At 34.1% G+C, this 21,250-nt stretch overlaps 1 protein-coding gene across 1 annotated transcript in view; it reads left to right on the forward strand.

Moving 5' to 3' along the window:
- Positions 1 to 21,250, forward strand: part of FMN2 (formin 2) — a 145,468-nt gene that overhangs the window by 72,967 nt on the left and 51,251 nt on the right. The window contains exons 10-15 of the mRNA XM_030447789.1: positions 7,334 to 7,395; positions 13,095 to 13,186; positions 13,334 to 13,463; positions 14,360 to 14,506; positions 15,798 to 15,857; positions 16,041 to 16,161. Of these exons, the coding sequence (XP_030303649.1) occupies positions 7,334 to 7,395; positions 13,095 to 13,186; positions 13,334 to 13,463; positions 14,360 to 14,506; positions 15,798 to 15,857; positions 16,041 to 16,161 (612 nt within the window). The remainder of the gene's footprint in view (positions 1 to 7,333; positions 7,396 to 13,094; positions 13,187 to 13,333; positions 13,464 to 14,359; positions 14,507 to 15,797; positions 15,858 to 16,040; positions 16,162 to 21,250) is intronic.

A 21,250-nucleotide genomic window follows, 5' to 3' on the forward strand; every position in this document is an offset into this window, starting at 1 on the left:
AAATATCAGGTCTATTGCATGTGTGCCTTGCAGTATTGCCAGACTGTTTGTGCAGTCTGGTTTTAAAATGTGCACTGTAATTAATACTGTTTCATAAACATCCCAAAAATATCTTTCTCAGATAGCCTGTTCCATCAGTCTCCCCACCAAGTGATAGGGTTGATAGGTATGACAAGTTTCCTTTTGAGAACCTTTAAACAGAATGCATGTGTAATGCTAAGCTAACTCAACAAGAAAGTGAAAAAGCTTAGTGCAAGCCAACACTGAAGTAAAAGCCTCTAAATGTTTTCTAGCTGTAATTTTATTTTCTGTACCAGAATTTCTTGCATCTAAAATATATCCATATGTTATATGATTGGTTCTATATTAAAATCTTGTTCTAGAAATACCTTTAAAAATGTGTCCTTTAAAAATACACTTAAAAGGCAGGGAAGTTGCCTAAAAACCAAAAAACCTCTGCTGTAAGGACAAAGAACAATTTCTTTATTTTTAAATTTATTTAAAACTTATTGTTATTTTAAACTTATTTAAATATGTATCATTTGCATTTGTGTACTATGTTAAGCCTCAAGTAGCATTTTGGGAATTACTATGTAAATCATTTACAGTTTTTTGAAAATCTTGAATCCTGTTGGTCAATCTTGCTCTTCAAATTCCCTCCCTGAAGCCCAGCCCCTGGCAGGTTCATTGAAACTGCTCCTCAGAGCACTATAGTTTAAAGTCAGCGTAATCTGGTAAAATGCCAGTCTTTTCTCAACCTTCCTATATTCCACACCCATGGTTTTTTCACCTGCCAAATTCAAACAAATCTTATCTAAACAATTAAGATAAGCATTGAAGTACTCTCTATAGTCAAATCAGCAAACCTCTCAAAACCAGAACTGAAATACAATCTCTCTAAATTAAACAGTCTACAATGGCAATCATGTTTGTATTTAAACATTTTATTCTGAAAGGATTACAGCACTGGTCTCCATTTTTTTTCCTGCCTAGACAAGAAGGCGACATTCTGAGTCAAACAAAATATATTTGTTCTCTAAGAACTGAGCTTGCACACTTTTTATAAACAAACTCTATAGGTGTATGAAGTTAGACTTCACATAATCAGTAACTGCTGTCCTTAACATAGCAGGCAACTGTTTGAAATGTATGTAATGTAACTGTTTATATCAACTCTCTATAGCTATATATAAGATCTAGTTATAAGGTTTGTTTTATGTGTGTATATATATTTATATGTAAGAAAAGCTCTATCAATACAATTCTATTACTATGTATTTGTGGATACTACATTAGGGAGTAGGAATGCTAAGAAGAAATTTATAAAAATTGAATTGTGTTTGTGAGAGAAGAATCACTACAAACAGTGGTACTTAAGATTCACTCTTTTTGATGAAGTCTCCTACTTCTGTAACTTCAAATTTTGCCAATGCATATTCTCACTTAATTGATTTTTATTTTATTGCTTTCCAGATAAATATAAACCCATGTTCTTGAAGGAACTAAAATTTTTAGTCCTTTAAAAACCATGTGAAGCAACAGCTCACCTTAATCCGTGACTTCTGCTTGGACATTTTGTATACTGTTCTGGTTTCTTACACAAGCTTTGGCTCAAGGTGAATTACTACCACAGTAAACTGTGTGCAAGCAGTTTTATGTGCTGGTTTTTGCTTCTCATCTATGTCCTATGTGGTGAAGATCCAAATTTCATTGTGCTTTGTGCACTTACAGTTTTCATCCTGAGAAGGCTGAAGTATTTGCTAATAGATAAACATATCACAGATGCTGGGTAGGTAGGTACTAATACAATTTTTTTTTGATTTATGCTAACTCTACTCAGTCCAGCCATCCCATATGTACCCATTATCAACACAGGTATTTTCTGCAAGTTGTGCAAGTCCAGATGCTCCTGTTTAAAATTATTTTATTTCATTCATTTTCTGAGAATCTTTAGAAACGAAACAGTCATGCACAGGGACATTTGGTTTCACCACTGTATTTTTCCAAAGTTATGTAGACATAACATTTATTTTAAAGAGGCCTTTCTGGGATTTCACTTTCTAAATTAGGAGATTCACAATTCTATTGTTTGAGATAAAGAAGAGTCCCAAGAGAAGAGTGTAGCTGTCAGGTGGTTAGAAGTATCACAGACAAAGGCATGACATTGTGCAGTAGCCCTATGTTAGATGAATGGTGCCAATAAACTCACATGGAAAAAAAAAGAAAAAAGCAAATGACAGCCATTTTTGTAATTGAGGGTTTACTAAGTTGACAATAAAAGATTTAAAATTTTGCAGTCTAGTTGATTTTCAAATATAAATATTAAGTTCCATGTAACTGGGTTTATTTTGGAAGTAGCTTGATATTGCATTATACCATAATCTTCATAGCAACAAAGGGATTCACTACACTTTCATCTTATTCTAAGACTCTCTTTGTTCTTTTGTTGATGAAAATGTTCAGGCAAATGTTTTTTCTTTTACCTCTGTATTGAACAGTTTAGCTCTCAGTCATTCCAAGGAACCTGAGGAAATTGTCTATACTGATATTTTTCTGGTTTGCCTGTATTTGTGTGTGTGGTGTTCTTGTCTTGTATTCCCCAGGCATTTGTCGGGGAAGTCTTCATTTTGTATTCAGTCAACAGACAAATTTATTTTTTCTTTTTATCTGACTTGTTGTCAGAAACATTTAATATGGTGATCAGGCTAAATACTGTTGGGCTTGTGTTTCTTATATCAGAATTCTCCATTGCTCAAGATTTTTGCCAGTATGATAGTTTTCCAGTGATGTTGCCTTTTGACCATTTGGTCTTTACTACCCTTACATTATTTTTTTTATTAACTCAGAAATAATAATTCAAGGAAGATATACAATGTAATACGGTTACCTACTCATCTACTCCTGTGCATTTCTTTCTTCCAAATATTTGTTCTAGGTATTAGAAAATGAATATAGGTCTCATAAAATTTCCAAGTACAATTACTTGAAAATATTTTAGAAGTTTGAGTGACATCTATTGCTTCAGTTCTGCCTAAAAAATATGTAGTGATTTTGAGACTCTTACAATTTATGGTTTCTATATAATAGAAATACAGGTTCATATTTCGAAGTTTTGGTTGGGGTTTTTTTTGGGGGGGGGGTGTTTGTTGATTGGGTTTTTTTGTTTCTTTTCTATGTTTGGGTTGTTTTTTTTTTTTTTTCTTATCACTGGTTTATACTTTTTCTTTCACTCGAGCTTGGAGTAATATTCCTGGGGTATAGATGTTAAAATTGAGCAGAAATGTCTGAGGATGGAAGCTAGGGAAAAGTCCCATGGAAGCTGTAACCTCTCAGTATCCTGTAATCTTGCATGTTTGAGTCACATGATGGGCAGAAAAACTGTGAAACCCCCCCAGACCTCTATGATGAGAGTCCAGTGATTATCTGCTGTAGAAGTAGGAGGATCTTCAGTCAGAGAAGAAGCAGCAGTCTGGCTTTGTAATTTGCTGGGGTTATTTTCTGTTGTTGCCATGTGGCAGCCTTGCAAATACTCTTGGTGTACTCCTGGAGAAAGAGAGCAGATGTGACAAAGTTGTGCAGGAGGAAAAAAAAGGAGTGGTGTCTTACAGTGGCACTGCTTGTTTTTTGGAGAGGTCAGTGGTGAAATCAGCATGAAGGACTTGGATGTGTGGTTTGCTTATTTGTCTCTCTGACCTGAGTATGGGAGGACTGGTTCAGACCTTCTTTTTAAAACTTTTGCAAACTTGCATATTTTCCTTCAGCTACTGTTTCTTTCTGAGGAACCAACTATAATTTGTATCTGTTAAGTAAAACTTGGGAGTTGCTCCATTAGTTTTGGTTATATAGCAGTGCTTTTAGGCAGTGTCCAGAAGAGACACTCAGTTTAAATGGAGTCCAGGGACAATATATAGGAAGCATACTTAGAAAAGCCAGAAAAATGGATCATGGCTTCAACCTGCCCTGAGGAAAGTGCAGACATAAGACTAAAATTTGAACTGGATACCACTCTTCTGAAAGTCAGCCATAAGTGATGCTAATGACAGTTTTATGACATGCCCAAGAAAGTTGTGGATGCCTCCTCCCTGGAAATGTTCAAGGCCAGGATGGATGGGGCTCTGAGCAACCTGGTCCTGTGGGAGGTGTCCTTGGGCCCTTCCAGCCCAAACCAGTCAATGGTTCTATAAAAGTTGATCCAAAGGATCAGTTTGCTAATTCTTTTTCAACTCAGAGGGACATTTTGAATTTTGGCCTTTTTAAAAATGAAATTCCAGAGTTTTGGACTTCCAAACAGAATAGTTTCCAAGTACTGGGTAGCTGTAGGAAGTTGTCTTTTCCCTAACAATTTTGGGAAGTGGCACTATTGTTGGATTTAAATTCATAGTTTCAGGCAGATATAGGTTTGCTGTGTCTATTCCTCCTATTAAATCTTAATGGTAGCTAGTAGCTGACGTGCTCATAGGTATGTGAATAATCAGCATTAATGATCTGCCTTACAATAATAATACAATAAAATAAAAAGTTACTTCCTTTTATAGACTTTCTGAGACTACACTGTGCCTTCTCCAGCCTCCCTGACATGAGTGAAAATGTTCAGCAACTGCAGGAGTATTATAAACCCTCTTCCAGATGTTTGCATCAAAGTATATCGGAATTATAGCATAGGTCTGGATATTTTTGCATGAGGAAATTAATGTTTGCCTGTATTGTTATTTTGCCACTGCACATGGAATCCTTCAGTTAGATATTTGTGTAATTGTGCTGATTGTAAGGGAGGGATGTGTTAGTAAGCTTGGCTGCATAAAGAAACTGGTTTTATCAGTCTGAATTATCTAGATAATGGAATTAAATATGCAAGTCCTAATTTATTTTACCAACTGTGATATTCTGCATGACGCTGCTGCATGGAACCACCAAGGAACAGAAGCTCCTCTTCTGATTCCTTGGAGCTGAGGGTGCAAACCTGTGGTGAACACACTGTGGGGTGTTAGAGTGGTGTTTATGAATAGAAACATCTTTAGATGAATTATATAGAAATATATTCATCTTGGGAGGAGGAGATTTGAAACATCTATCCTAGGATCTAATTTCTCCAAGTCCTTGTCTCAGACTGATGTGTTTTAAGCAGCTTCCTGAAGTATGCACACTCTTCTGCATACTTGTTTTGTTGAAAGTACACAGACCTGGCACCATTGTGTTTGCTAGGCCTTCTCTTATCTCCTACAAGCATTCAAACAAAAGTGTTCTATTGCTCCCTGAGTAATCCGTGGGTGATCTTAACACTGAGCAAAAGTCAGAGCTGGGACTTATGTCATATTTCTTAATGTGGGAGCAGACAGACTCTGGGAGGAAGGATGGGGGAAGTAGACCAGGGAGAAGACAGCCACAACTCAAATGGTTGAAGGGTTGTGAGTGTTTTCATATATGAAAGCATTGCATAAGTGTAAGAATGCTGAAACGTAGGGATAATGCAAGCTGAGTTTCACAACATATCCTGGTTTTAATAAAGCTGTTTGTATAAGGAGTTTGACATATGTGTTTTCTTACAGTAGAGCTCTCAAACCAATCTAGACCCAACTTCTATTTGTTAATTTTAGTCTCCAGATCTGGAAGGCAAATTTGGCATTTTTTTAAGAATGCAAATAGTTCCATTGAGCAATGGGGATTACCAAATACAACATATGCTACAATCACTTGTTGAGAAGGCAACTTTTGGTGTCTGTTGCAACAATTACTACATGCAGAAAAAAAAAAAAAAAGAAATCTTTTAATTCCCAAAAATAATTAATAGAAGTTTTTTGCATGTACCCTCTCCCCAAAATAAAACATAACAAAGAATTGCTTTCTGAAGTCTTAACTTTTAAAGTGCCATTATTTTTCAGATTTTCTTACTTTCTTGTGAAGGAAAAAATATGTAATATTATCTCTGAAAATTAAATAATTTCCTTATTTTTTGTTTCCATCCTAAAATGTAGTTTCATGCTCTGCTTTGTGATACAACGTAGCCTGCTTAGTTTAAAGATCAACATTTCTTTGTTTATAATTTTCTTCTACTGTAACTAAAACTATGTCTCAGCCCTGGAAAGCAGAAACATGATGGGTCCCAGACTCCAAGTGGTATCTCTAAATGCATTAGAGCAATCAGAAACATTGAGCTTGCACTATATTTTCTGTAGTCTTCAGGCATATACACAGAATTTCTCTTTGACAGTTAAGAACATAGATTTATAGGACTTAAATTAAGATAGTACTGGGCTCCTATCACTGATCAATGTGTCAATTTCTGGATTAGTATCACCTTATTAATATTAATAGGGAATTATCCTGCTGACTGGACAAATGAGCCAGCATACACACACAGAGGCTGTAACAAAAAAGTTAAGGAAGGCCAAAATGGGAAAAAACCAGTTGTACTGTAATAAAAATAATTTATTACCATTACCTACATTCTAATGCAAATTTCTACTTTTGAACTTTAAAATCTGGATTTTAAATGAACAAGTGTGCTTTGCAGATTATAGAAGAGGAAGACTGAAAAGTGCTATTAAAAAAAAATAATAATTCCCTGTACTAGATGAGAATAATTTTTCACTATTTTGCACAAACACTTTCTATGCCTCATGAAATGTTCCTAGTAGAAGAGAGGAGCCAGAATTTTGTTCTTAAAAGCATGCCCTTTTTAATGATTATTTTTTTGTCCAGGTTAGGGGAATGGCAATCACTCTGTGCTCTTGAACTGGCTTTTTGATGCTGGAAAAATACAGTATGTGTGTGGCGCCAGAGTTGGTTGGGAACAGGAAAGGCCCATTTTGCATCTGTACTAAACCTGTCGGCTTAGTGCATAGAAGACTTGACCCTTGTCAGGTGTCTTGAAGTTAACTGGCTGACTTATGGATTAATCAGTTTAAGACTGAATCCAACCGGTGACAGGAATGAGCTTTGGTGTGTGTGTGTGTGTGTGTGTGTGTGTGTGTGTGTGTGTTTCTGTGTGTGTGTGGTGCAGATTTACAAATTTTTATAATGCTTTCAGTTGGACCGTGAAAGTCTGATGTAAAGCTTATCTCTGATCTCTGGCTATGGCCATACTTGAGGGATCAGGTTTGTGTGTATGGAGGGAGGGAGTGGAATTCTTTAACACTCAACACCTGGCTCTACCAGGTTTCTAGCCTGTAGTCTTAGGAATGGCACTATGCAAGGCATTAATAAATTTAAAACCTTAAAGCTGTAAGACCAGTAGGTCATAAAAAGTATTGCTGGGTATTGCTCTCACTCTTCCTTTCAGAGATGAATTATCATCCTGGCAACTCATTCTTTTTTTCCTTTGTCTGTTTTATAGCTGTTGTGAACTTGGACAACTCCATTGTTGACCTAGAGACCCTTCAAGCCCTGTATGAGAATGTGAGTAATCAGAGGAAGTCCATATAATGTAGGTCCTTATGAAGGGCTCTTTAGTTTATATCAGTAATATTCAGAAAGCTTGTAGGACATGCGCTATTCTGAGTTGATTTTATTTGCCCCAAAGCAGTGAGAATAATGATAAAAACTTGAAATGTATTAATTTCTATTGTGTGCTTTATATAGTGCATGCATTTTTATATAAGTAACAAAATCAGCTTCTAAGTGACTAAAGAGAAACTTATCTTACTTTTTTTTAAACAATCCATGGGGGGGACAGGCTCCAGTCAATTGGTATCAGACCTTGCACTCCAGGTCTTTGGCTTCACTTGATAACTTCACAAATATGACAATCCTCTACAATAAAAGAAAAATTGTTATAACAACAGCAATCATTCCATTTGAGGAATTGTAACTTTTAATTATTATTATTTCAAAGATTCTTCTAAAATAATGTTAACTCTGGTTTACTCTAAATTAAAGTAATAAAAAGTAGTATAAATTTCTTCATAAATATCTGGTACTTATCAAATGAGAGTGTTTGACCACTAAGTATGCAAAATCAGGGGTTCAGCATATACTCAGGCATGTTCTAAAACTTTACAAAGCCAATCACACTCAAAATTCAAAAAAGTGGTTCTCAGAAGCACGTTTCTGCCTTCAACTGTGGCATTACCCTCTTCTCCAATAATATTGGCTGAATGCATAAAGGTCTGGCTAGCTATGTCTGGAAAAAAAAACCAAACCAAACAAAAAAAACCAAACCAAACCAAAAATACAACAACAACAACAAAAAAAAACCCTCCAAAAAAACCCCCAAAAAACCCAAGCATGAAGCATTCTGTTTATCCTCCAAAAAACCCAAAAATCTGAAACTGAAGGTGTGAGCCATATAATGATATTGAAGGTCAATATATATTATTGTATTGAAATTTTATATTCTTCACAGTATAATTTTGAGAAAATGTTAATTACTTTTACACACTGCAGATATTTGAATTTTCAACTCTAGTTTTTAAGCCTACTTTGGAATAATTTATTGATTGATTATGACATTTCTCATAAAAAATCCATTTTAAGGCCTGAAGAGAGAAATAGTAATTTATAGTCCAGTTTAAAAAAACCAAAAAGCTAAATAAAATAAAAAGCAGAAATCTGACAAGAACTAGGAAGCACTTTGTCTCTTATTCCATCCCTGGAGAATTTACTCACTCAAAACTGATCAGGAAGATAATGATCCAATGGGGAACATATTCTAACTACCCTCAAATCTTTATACTTTCAGCCCTTCTCATCTTTATGCCACAGGCTTTCTAGTTTAACCTGTGCTATTCTTCATTTAGTTTTCTTTTTTAATCTGCTCTCTTGCACAGCACACCTATATCCCATTCCATACCTTCCAGAGGTATGTAAAAAGCATGTAAAAGTTGAAGTAACTTTACATGGTACATTTGCATGATTGTGTTTTAGGAAGTATGGAATAGATACTGTCCTCATGATGACTGCATATTCCACTCTTCTGTATTGGATAAGATTTTTTTTTTTTTTGGTTTAGAAAAATAGTCCTCCTATGTGACTAATGTACTAAGAGAATACTTTTCAAATACTTTCCTATTGTTCTCTCTAATATACTTCAGAGTTCCTGTAGGACAGATTATCTGCAAATGCTCAGTTTGTTGAAATAACTAAATGCCAACTTGTCATTACCTTCACTAATTAATTACAAGTAATGTCAAGGAATATTGTCCTGATTGAAGAAAATATCATATGTTAATCCCAGGCATGACTCAAAAAATTGGAATGACTATAGTATATTTCTTTTATTTGACTAGAATACAGATCAAGTCCATTTCATCTCTACATTTTTTGGCTACAAGAAAGCAAAACAAAAACAACACTGACAAAACAATAAAAAACATAAAAATCCAAAGATCTAAAAAAACCTTGTTCATTTGGAGAGAGCTTCATAAGGGAGACTTGAATTTTATTCCTGGATCCTCTGTTTCATAAAGCTTTGTCTTGAACTATTAATTTTCTTACTGAATTTTATTTTCTGTTTTGTCTTTCTTTCACAGACTTTCAGTCTTTGGTAAAAATGCATCAGGCCTTGTACTTGCTTCCCTTGGTAGCTTCACTAATTAGAACAATATTACACAATATAAGTAACTAAAATATCACTGAAGATACTGAGCAACATAAGCTTGCTCCTGCTCATATCTTCAATATCTTGTAAAAATAATTGTATAAAAATGGAATATAAATGTATCAAATGATTAACTTTGATCTATGGATTTGTCCTTTCAAATCTCTGTATGTCACAAAATTAGATGTACATGTTTTCTTAATTTGACTCCTCCTAAATTGTCCACCCTCTCTTAATCTTTGAAGGATTTTGGTCAATGCTTTTGAAAACCTCAAAGTGCCATCTGCAAGAGCAAAAGACACCCAGGAGTCTTGGAGTGCATGTCTCTGATGTGCAAATAAGATTTAAATGTTCTCCTCTAATTATTGCCTGTGATTTTATTTTTTTTAAATGGGAATTGCAGTACAATGCATTAATATTTTCCTGCAATGACTGTGGATTGTACCTGCCCTCTGACACATGACCCAGATTCAAAGGCTGATAGTTGTTATTATCCTGGGTATCTCTCTAAATCCTTGTTTTTTTCAGTTATTGTTAACAATATTCTTTAGTCAAGTCACTTGACACTTTTGAAATACCAAACATTAACCTGGAAAACCAAGCTGACCAAAAAAAATCCACCTCAAAATTGAAAACCCTAAAAATTTAAACTGATCTAATATCAGAGCTAAGGTTTGATTGCAATGGAAAAAAAAATAACCAAGAAATGTATGATTTATGTTATGAAATGCAAAAATGACTCTTACCCTTAAATGACTCTTACCCTTAAAATTACTCTTAGTTTTACCAAAGTTTTTAAATTTATACTCTGCCAAAAGTGGGAGAAGTTAAGCTGAAATAGTACTTTTTTTGCAGTAACTTTGATCAGGCTTATGCTGCCTGATTTTAGATATAGTTAATACCAAATTTCAGGTATCTTATACTAATTTATTCTATTGATGACACTGGATAATATCTAAAATTCTAGGAAATAAATAAGTTATTTTCAAAGAGGTGCTAATGCAATCAGATTAATGTTTTTTTTCAGAATTATCTATTGAATGTGGTCTCAAGCACAGAAGATGGAGGGCAATATACAAGCTTTTTTTATTATCCATCTGAAAGTGTTTTTTATTATCCATCTATTAGACCATAGACAAGCATTAATCTAAAATTAGCTGGTAATAGTACTGAGATATAATCTTCAGTAATACCTGTGTAGGAAGTCTCTCAGCCTTATTTCTTTTCTATTGTAATTTAAAATACTTGTAAATCAGAATTCTGGATACCAAAGCCAGAATTATGTACTTGAAACTTGGATTTGATGCTGGTTTTGCACCATATACTTAGATCTCTTGATTTTGGTGGAGTGTAAACTTATCTCTTGAGTGTTACTCAGGCCTACCCATGGCCAGATCATGCTTTGCCACTGTATCTCTTCCTGTTGTTATTTCTTTGCATACACAATCTGAGAATAACAGTTTGGGTAAGGAATAGTAAATCTGCCTAAATTTAGTCAGTGGGATTTGATGCAGAAACTTTTAACAGCTTAAATATCCATGCATAAAATAGATTGCTGTGATAAGCACTCTAGTGCTTCACTAAGAGCAGAAGACCAGAAGAGAGAGTACTTCCACTATTTATTCTAAAGAATTTGCAAATAACCATTGATTTTTATTCTGCTTGCTAAAATATTTTCTCCTAACTACTCTGAAAAATTTTCATTTGCTTTCACTTTAACAGAACAGGACTCTATGATTTAGTTTATTCAGAAATAATTCAGGAAAGAACTTAAAAACTTGTATGAAAAGTTCTTTTCTATTGTTAAAAACTCATTTATGAATATTTGTAAGTGTAAATTGAGTACATTATTCTTTTGAAGTGTAAATTGAATAAATAAAACAAATCTTCCAATGAAGAGGTGTCATTTGCTACCTAGACTTCTGTGCCTCTGAAAACATAACCACTAGAACAGAGCTAACTCTCTTGGCATCCTTCCAATTTTTAAAATATGTAGATTTCATTCATTTCTGAGAGAGTTTTTACTGCTCTAGCTGCCTCTGCTTTGTGCCATAGATGGACTCCAGAGGTCTCTTCAAACATCACATAGTCTATTAATCTGTGAGACAGATACTACCACCATAATAATTTTTAGTGTTGAGAATTAAGTTTGTGCCTGGGGGAAAAAGAAAAAGTTAAAGAAAAAAAAAGTTGCTTGCAGTATTTCAGATCTATTGGAGTATTTAATAGATAAGATCAGACTACTTCAGAGAAGATGACCCTTGAAGACTGCTGGTTAAAATATTGAGATGAGTAGTAGGGCCTTGCAGTCTTTTCCAGATTTCTTGAAGTAATCAGAGAAACTCTCAAGTGCTTTTGCTTTGAGTGACTCTTCAATCTCTTAATCTTTCTGTTTCATGTCAATATTTTCATCCTTCTTGCATGACAAGATGTTCAGCAACCTCGGAAGAGCAGTCCAAACCTGACATTCTGCTTTCAGCTTGTTAATGGAACTGTGGCTAAATGATTTGAGATAGTTCCACATCTCTTCTGATATTTGTGCAAAAGCATGCACCAAAGAACACAGATGCAGCCTATCTTTTGGGTGTGCATTATTTAAGTAGTTAGAATTTAATTTTCCACTGTTGTCTTCAAGTTCTGTTGTGGAGTAAGTTAAAAAGTGTATGTAGGTGTTATCTGAAAGGATTAAAGGTAGATATATTTGCTGCTTTTTTCATTCTTGCACACATACATATTCTGAATTGGTTTTGAAAACCACTATGGATGTAAAAAGAAGGGTCAGAAGGAAAAAGTGCCATTTCACTTTTATTCCTCTCTATGCCATTCCTTTTTCCCATGCTGCAATTGGAAAAATTAATCTCTCTATAGCACAGAGCACAGAAAGAACTGAAGCTCTGTTTCTTTTGATTAGAATATTGAAGAAAAGACCACACAGTATATTGGACTGGCTTATTATTATATCTAAATTATAAAGACAAAAGTAAAAATATTTTTACTACAAAGGTGTTTGCAGTAGTTCTCATGTGTTATGGTATGTATGGTAGTTCCATTATAAATCAACTATTTTTTGTTGCTCTATAGTGTTTTCCAAGTACCAAATGCAATTTAAATTGCAATAAACTATACAAACCTATTGCCATTTACTTTTAAAAAATACATTATATAAATAGATATTCTAAGATCAGATTGCATTCAAATGTCACTCAACAGACTTGGAAAGACATATACATCTCAAGAATAGAGTTTTTTGATCCAAGACTTATAAATGTCCAAGGAAAAGGAAGTTGGAATGAAGATTATTGCCTCAGTGTATGGTTGAATACATAAATCTTTTGCAGATTACTAGTAGCAAAAAATATTATTTGGAATATGTTCTGGTTTCCATCAGATTCATTTATGCTTAAAACCATTCTACAGACTAAGTTGTTTTACCATAATCAGATGCTAGAATGAAAAAATAGTCTATGAACATGATTTGTTACAATGGCATCTTTATCTACCTTGTTTGACAAGGTTATTAATTAACACTTCATAATTACTTTGTTTCCTTTTTTTCCAGAGAGCACAATCAGATGAACTAGAAAAAATAGAAAAACATAGCAAGGCATCCAAGGAAAAAGAAAATGCCAAGTCTTTGGATAAGCCTGAACAGTAAGACCATACTTATAAAATAAGAGTTTTTCTCACTTTGGAAAATTTTCCCTGATGTAGTAAGTTATTGAGAGATGTTATAAAAGAAAAAAAAAATACTGTACCTACTGATAGTAACCATGTAATTTCCTTTAATCATTCCTACAGGTTCCTTTATGAACTCTCACTAATTCCCAACTTTTCAGAACGTGTATTTTGCATCCTGTTCCAATCAACATTTTCAGAAAGCATTTCTTCAATCCGTCGCAAACTTGAATTGTTACAGAAACTCTGTGAGGTAGGTTGTGTTCTGGGCAAAAGTAGAGCTAAATTTCTGATATTTAATCTTGGTAAGTTGTACTCATATTTCAAAAGTTTTTTCTTTATTTACTTTTAGTAGTCATTAAATCTGAAGGATAGCAGAATAGAACATTTTATGCTTGTGCTTTAACATCAAAGCAAATTGTAAGATTAACTTTTTGATCAGTTTTGGGAAAATAGTTTACCTTCATTTGTAAAGCAAAATGTTCCCCCCTTCATAGTAACTGTATCACTCCTTTCCACATGAATGCCAGTTTAGTCCACCTTGTGTTTGCTTGAATTTTGGAAGTGTGCAACTCAGTAATATCTCTGATACCTAAAATAAGCCAGAGGTAGCAGTGTTGTTTTCAGCTAGAAGTGATGACAAATTTTTAGTCCTATGCAAGACAAATCCATGTCTTTAAAACACAGGTTTCATCAGTATTTTCATAACTGAAAAATTTCTATTGTCTTACTTAACATTTTTACTCTTTTATTTGATTGATAAATTGTTCTAATTGTTCTATGATATTTTTTTATTAATTTATTACAAAATTATCTCTAAATGAACTATAGCATTCACCATATCAACATTAATTAGAGTTACTTTTGTTTTGCTCAACGGGTAATCTCTAATAATATTGTATAGATTTCCTGAAATTTTTTTTCAGGTATTAATTTTGGAAATAACATTTTATATTCACAAGAAATTACATGGTGTTATTATTGTACCTCTTCACGTTGCAGTATAAGGTTGCTGATTCTCTGCCTTTAAGCCTTAACATAAGTATTATTTCCAAACACAGTATCAAGAGGCATTTGTCAGTAACACTATTAACAGTAAATATTATTCAGAATTTGAACAGAAGATTTTTTTCTCTTTCTGTTGTTTAGACATTGAAAAATGGGTCAGGAGTTATGCAAGTCCTGGGTTTGGTTCTTGCCTTTGGAAATTACATGAATGGTGGAAACAGGACAAGAGGACAAGCTGATGGGTTTGGACTAGATATCCTGCCAAAACTGAAAGATGTCAAGAGCAGTGTAAGTTGATTCTAGACTTGCTGTAGGCCTGAGAATTTTAAATTCTCAGAAAATGACTTTGTCTCCAGTTCCAAAAAAAATGATCTTTGTGTCTCACCAGCACGTGTTTTGGCATTTTTTGTTCAAATTGGAGTCTTACTCAATACCTAGGGAAAAAACAGTCTCTGAGTTTGTATGTCCATGTTGAAAACACTCATCTAGATGTGGACAGTGGTATGACAAAAGTTACAGCAATAATTTGTGAGACTTTAATTTGGCCTCTTCATCTCTCTAGTGAAGATCTGCTATTCTGAAAGTGGTAGAAAAAGAAGTTTGTTTTTCTGCTTGGTCACTCACTAAATATGCATGCTGCAGCTTGTGGGGTTAGGTAATGGGACCTGTCTGACATTTAGCCTGAGTTGAGAGACCATGTCAGATATTTGTCTTCAAAAAGTTGGAGGAACTACATTCTGGCCTGAATGTTTTCTTGGTTAGCCAAGGGAGGGAAGGTGTGAATGAAGCCTTGGTACAACGTGTTTTGGGCATCTTACTTTAACTGAACCTTCTGCTTACCTCTAGACACATCACCACTTTTAGAACTTGTCTCAGTAGAAAAGATAGACACAATAAATTTGGTTTGGCAGCTTAGGTCTTTAGTGTGTAATTTGCTGGAAATATTGACTAGGAGTGATGCAATTGGAAGAGAGATCTTCACTTTATTTGTTATTTGTCACTCAGAAAAAGTCTTACAAAATAGATTTTTGAAACTATCTGAAAATGTAATCCTGTCAAAAATACTCTTCAAATAAAGGATTTTCTGCTGCAGATTCAGTGCAGAAATTACCGAAAGTTCCATCACATACTCCCCAAAAGTGACAAACTTTCAATTAGTATAATAACTTTGTTTAAATAAACATTTGTTAATAACCAAAATTTGTTTTGGCTTTGGTTGCAGTTACTCAAAAGATCTGAATGTTGCCAAAAATTGAATACATCAACCTAAAACCAGTTTCTCTTTTCCTTCTTTGGTAACTTAAAAATATAAGGGTTCAGTTTACAATCAGATGAATTTAAAAAATCAAGAGTACTTTACCTGCTACAGCGTATCTTTCTATTAATTTATTTAAATGTATTTTTTTCTTTCTAGTGTTTTGTTGGTTTGTTTTGTTGGTTTTTTTAATCAATGCATCAAACCAGCAAAATATTTTCTGTACTTGACTCTAAATATTTCATTCATTTAAAATATCAATTCTGAATTTTTTTTTTTCAGTGAGTTTTAGTAACACAGCAAACCTTATTCTCTTCTATACAGGACAACAGCAGAAGTCTTCTCTCTTACATTGTCTCCTATTATTTGCGTAATTTTGATGAGGTGAGTGAGAGTTAATTTTGCTTTTTTAAAATCAAACTTAGAAAAGATCAATTTATTGAATTCAATCTTCTGCTGACCAAGATGAGGAAATATGCACAAATATTCCCCTTGCTTTCAGCTATATGTTTTAGTATATAAAAATGTAATGATCACTATGTAACCACTCATTTGTGTTTTTGTCAGGATGCTGGAAAAGAACAGTGCATCTTTCCTCTTCCAGACCCACAAGATCTCTTCCAGGTGTCACAAATGAAGTTTGATGACTTTCAGAAAGATCTCCGCAAAATGAAGAAAGATTTGCGAGGTACTGAACTTAGATTAGGTGCTAACTATATTTTAAAAACCTACCTCTGCTCTTATTTTTTGTATTACTTTGAGAAATTAGATGATGGTATAAATATAGTTATTTTTGATTTCTCAGTTACTGTTTTGTTTTCTTCATTTGCTTTTCATGACCATTTAAACAGTGATTAATTGTTTTCTGTAGGTAACCTGGAAGAGGTTATTAAAATAAACATCAAACCAGTTATGTTAAATGTCTTCTTTTAAAAAAAACAAAAGAAAAACCTGAGAGGTTTTGGTTTTTGTGTTGGCTTTTTTTTGTTTGTTGTGGTTTTATTGTTTTTGGTTTTGGTTTGGGTTTTTTTTTGCAAAAATAACTGCAAAGTGTTGGACAATGTCCATGACAAAAAAAGGTTGATAATCAGGTTGAAATACTATCTGGCAGATAATAGATATGGCATGTTGTAAAAACTTTTAATAACCTGACTTCACTAAAATACAATATTCAAAGGAATTATTTTTTCTCATGCTTGTGGAATGATGCTTTAACTGAACTCAGCAAGCTTACAACAAGATGTATTTGTTAGACTTTGACAAATCATGTGTATCACATATATTTCTTACCAACACCGGTTACTAAGCACTAAGTTTAATTTCAGAATACAGTTTGCAGAAATGCAAACTAGACTGGCCAGGTATATATAATTATGATAAATCTTAGAGCAAAAAATTAAAATCAAACAGTGAAATGATCTTTCTATTTCTGTTACCTTGCCAATTTTGAATGCTATGCATCTAGAAACCAAGGAATAGTTTGGTAAACCATTAGTCCCTGAACAACCTGCAATGGAAGATTCTCTATTTAAAACAACCATAGCATGGTTACCAAGAGATATCTGATCTTCCCCTCTAGCAAGCATTCTGTTTGGATGTTTCAACAGGTATTTTAATCAAGCAATATTTAAAGTTTTGGCAAAGTCACTTAGTGTGAAACTGCATCACCATCCATTTGCTGCCCTGAACAATAGATGGGACAAAAACAAAACATGCACCTGAATTCAAGAATCTTTTTTCAGTCAGACCTAAGATATTTATTCTCTATGTGGAAGCCTAGAGAGCAGCCCTCGGATAACCTGAAAGCTGCAGGAAGTACAGAATGTCCATGGGTTCAGATGTTATACCTCACAAGTTCACAAAAAAAAATGTATATAGATAAAAAGTTCAATATTTTTAGATGAAGGATGAAACTTGCATACAGGGATAAATCTCACGTGGCATAAATCCACAGTGTGCAATGATCAAAGCAGAATTCTGTAAAAATGGAAATTACACGCTTTGCTTTGCCATCAAGCTGCTAAATTTTTTCTGTGCTGCCAGTCCAACCCTTACCCTGGAGCCTCTCTTGTCAGTTTGTTCCATAGTTAATGAAACTGAAGACTAATTGCAATCACCATCACTCTTTCCACATTCCTTTTAGTACAAACCTTTTTTTTAGGGACATCATCGGTCCCCTTCTGCATCCTCTCCTAGATGCAAAGTGATAATTTTAATACCAGTCAGCAATCACATCCATTCCTTTCTAAATGCCCAGAGTGATGCAAAATGCTTTGCATTGGCTCTCTTTTCAAAAGAAATGTGTCACCATAAATACTCCAATAGTTTAATTATTACAGTGCTTTCAGCAAGACAGAGTAGCCAAGTTTAATGCCAGTATTATAAAAAAAAGTTTTAGCTGAATGCATAAAATTACTTTGGAGTAGTTTTTGTCTGCATTTATTTTAAGTAAATTAATAGGTTTGTGAATGTGCATCTGGAACCTCATGAGTTACTAGAGGTAGAAAGTGCCTCATTAAATGACTGAGCAAGAAGGTTTTAAGAGGCTGAGCTAATTCTGACAAAATCCAAAATACGATCCTCTCCTTTCAAAGTCAAGTGAGAAAATGAATGCTGAATATTTTTGGGAAAAATTATTTTTCACCAACATTAAGGCCATAGAAAGACATGCCCATGAATGTTTTCCAGTTTTATACTGAGATGAGGACTGTAACCTTGGACATATTCTCATTGCTAATTACATAGAAATATTAAAATAAAAATTGCACATAAGATTGCTGTCAGCAGAATCATCAGTTTAAAGGTATTCTGTCCACCTTAGTTTCAAATGCTCTGCAAACCATACACGGTGAGATCATGCTCCATGCAATGTGGAAAGGAGGGTCTCTGGTCACCCAGCACCAAAAGCTTCTGAGGATGTTTTATTTCTGTCTTAAGAAACTTTCCATGATCACTATACAAAGGTAAACTTCATTCCAGAAGGATTCTTTCATAAAATTATGTGAAGGCTTGAAAAAATCACAAAGTAGAGGCAGGTTATTATAAAAAAAATATTATTTTGTAACCATAACAATAGCAGTTCATTCTAGCAATGCTGTGTTTTTCCATTCAAATAGGTCAGTAACATACACAGAGACAAGTAGATATAAATAAACTTTATGGCTTTTTAATACCTTTTTTGTCAGTCTTTTTCACAGTTCTGAACTTGGGTTTATGTTAGTATAAAAAGACTTGTTATGCTGGTTGCTTTAAAAAAAAAAACAACAGTCATGATGCTAAAATCTGGGTGCTTTCTTTCCTTTCGGCTCTGGAGGTTCTTGTCCTTTCGGTGTTTTTATGAACTATATGCCTCACAGTTTCTAATTGTTAGAAAAGGAAGTCTCTTGTAAGGTTTTAGGCTGAAAGTGCAAGTCCCAAAGACTTTCAGAAGGCTAGCTCTATGCCTGCTCCAAGATTAATAAGACAGAAATTTACTTTTTTTTTTTTTTTTAAGTTGAAGAATAAAATCTTCACCAAGATTTTGAAGAACAAAATCTTCACCAAGCTACACTAGCCATGTAATATTTAACTTGTAAATTGTTCAGTTTTGGGTTTTGTCTTTAAAATAAGGTAGATCCCAGGGATAAAGTTTATTTATACATATATATATATATATAAATGTATGTACACACACTACATTTTTTTTAAGATAGAAGACCAAAGAACAGGTAGATCCTTTTATTAACAAACCAAGTGAGTTTGGCTCCATCTGTTGCTCCCAGATTTCACAGCTCTCCAGGATTCTCACTTTAGCCTTTTTTGCTTCAGTGACATATAGTTTGTTAAGCAACTTGATCTGCTTTTGATCTCTCCTGGCTGTCAGCAACGTTCCTTGATGCAGTCATGCCAAGCAATGACTTCTGTTCCTATGTCATTCCACAGAAGAAACTTTAGCACTTGCCACATGACTTAAATCAACTCACCATGTAAAGAAAATTGGGCATCCAGGGTCACAAGAGCAGTGCGTGACTCGGGCTGATTAGGACCCATGTTGGATATCTATTATTATCAGTATATTTTTCTAGACACTTCAGAGTGCTAGAGGTGGGGCAGAAAGATGTGGAAAACCTGTCTTAAAACAATTTATGTTTTAATCCTCTCTGCTTTGACACTCTGGAGGTACAATTGTGGTTTAGGAAAATGTTCCATGAATTTCTTTAAGAAGTATTTAGTTTAGGAAAGAACTGGGACACTGAAATGGCAGTGAGATTTACAATATTTATGAAGCACTTATGGCAAGTTAAAACTGTTAAGAAGCTGTTTGTTGGCTACACATGAAGGTTTTAGCTTTACAAAAGTAAGTTTATTCTTGAAAATCAAAAATTAATTAATCAGTTGTCACTTACTGCAAAACTTTGACTGAGGCTCAGCTAAAAGGGAATTAGGAACAATGTCAGGCAGAAAAGAAATATGACTGGTAGAATTTTGAAGATATGAATAATGCCATATAATGCAGACTGCTAGAATATCAGGTTGAAGTCAGTACTTGCTAATGTGTCATAATGTTTTCATATTTACTATCTTTGAAAACTGATTACAAATAGTAATTGTGATAATTAAATATTCTTTTATTTAGTGATGCTTTCTTTTCTTACTGTGAATGTCTACAACTTGTTGCAAAGTCTCTGTCAATAAGAAGCTGGGCTGTGTGGCCAATAAATCTCTCTGAGTTGGAATAAATGTGACTGAAAATGTTTAGAAAATGTTAAGCATTAGAAAAACACTTTGCATTTTAAAGAGGATATTTCAAAACAAACCCCAGAGTAACATGGAAAAATCCACATTCCCTGTTTTTGCTGTGCTTTTTATGGTCACCTAGAATTATGGATTCAAGGTGGATCTGCTAGGTGTACAGCTGGGGTGTGCTCTCAGGTTTGATACCTTCTCTCTGAATCAGAGCATTGAAAGTGCCATATTGGGCAATAGAAAAAAGCTTAAAAGTTGAATTTGGGGAAGTGTCACTGTGGAACTGAGCGAGATGGCATAGTAGTAGGCAGGTTATGCTTTTACCCCTTATAATTTTTTTCTCACAATTATCTCTTAACGAATTAGACTTTGATAAATCATTCCTCTTGCTCAGTAACAGTTACCACTTACCTAAAAACCCTAAAAGTACAGTTGAGCTATAGTTTGTGAAGGAGTTTTCCTTTGAGGTGTACGGATTGCTTTGCAAAGTAAGATTGCATCCACTGGTAGTTCTTTTGTAGGTTTATATTAAGTCTGGAGGCTAAAATACAAAAAATGCACCATTCTGTTTGCACGTCATGCAAACACACACATCCTCAGATCTCTTCATATTCACAAACTGCTCAGCCTCCATCACTGTTCTGACTGTGGATCTAAGGGTTTGGCAGCATTTCAGTGCCAGTTTTTGATCAGAAACATGAGCAGTACTAATATCAACTGTGATTATTAAAGTTAAGCAGCCTGAGCCATTTAGGGTCATACTGTGGGTGATAGAAAAGGAAGGGATTATACTCCTAAAATTGATCGTCCTCTCCTAAAATTGAGTGCTAAGGAAAGATCTTGAGTCTGCTCTGGTAATATATTTTAAGTGGCTAAAGTTTGAAGCGAGGTCCATCCTAAGAGATTTACCCAAAAAATATTTATATTTTTTTAATGTTTAAATGTGCTTTTGCACTGGTATGTTAAGCTGTTCGAAGAGAAGGTGACAGGGAGCTGCAGAAGAAAACACTGAAATTAAGAAAAAAATTTATTCTTGGAAAGTTTGAATTCAT

Source organism: Calypte anna, chromosome 3 (assembly GCF_003957555.1).
Source record: "Calypte anna isolate BGI_N300 chromosome 3, bCalAnn1_v1.p, whole genome shotgun sequence".
In the NCBI taxonomy this organism is placed as follows: domain Eukaryota; kingdom Metazoa; phylum Chordata; class Aves; order Apodiformes; family Trochilidae; genus Calypte; species Calypte anna.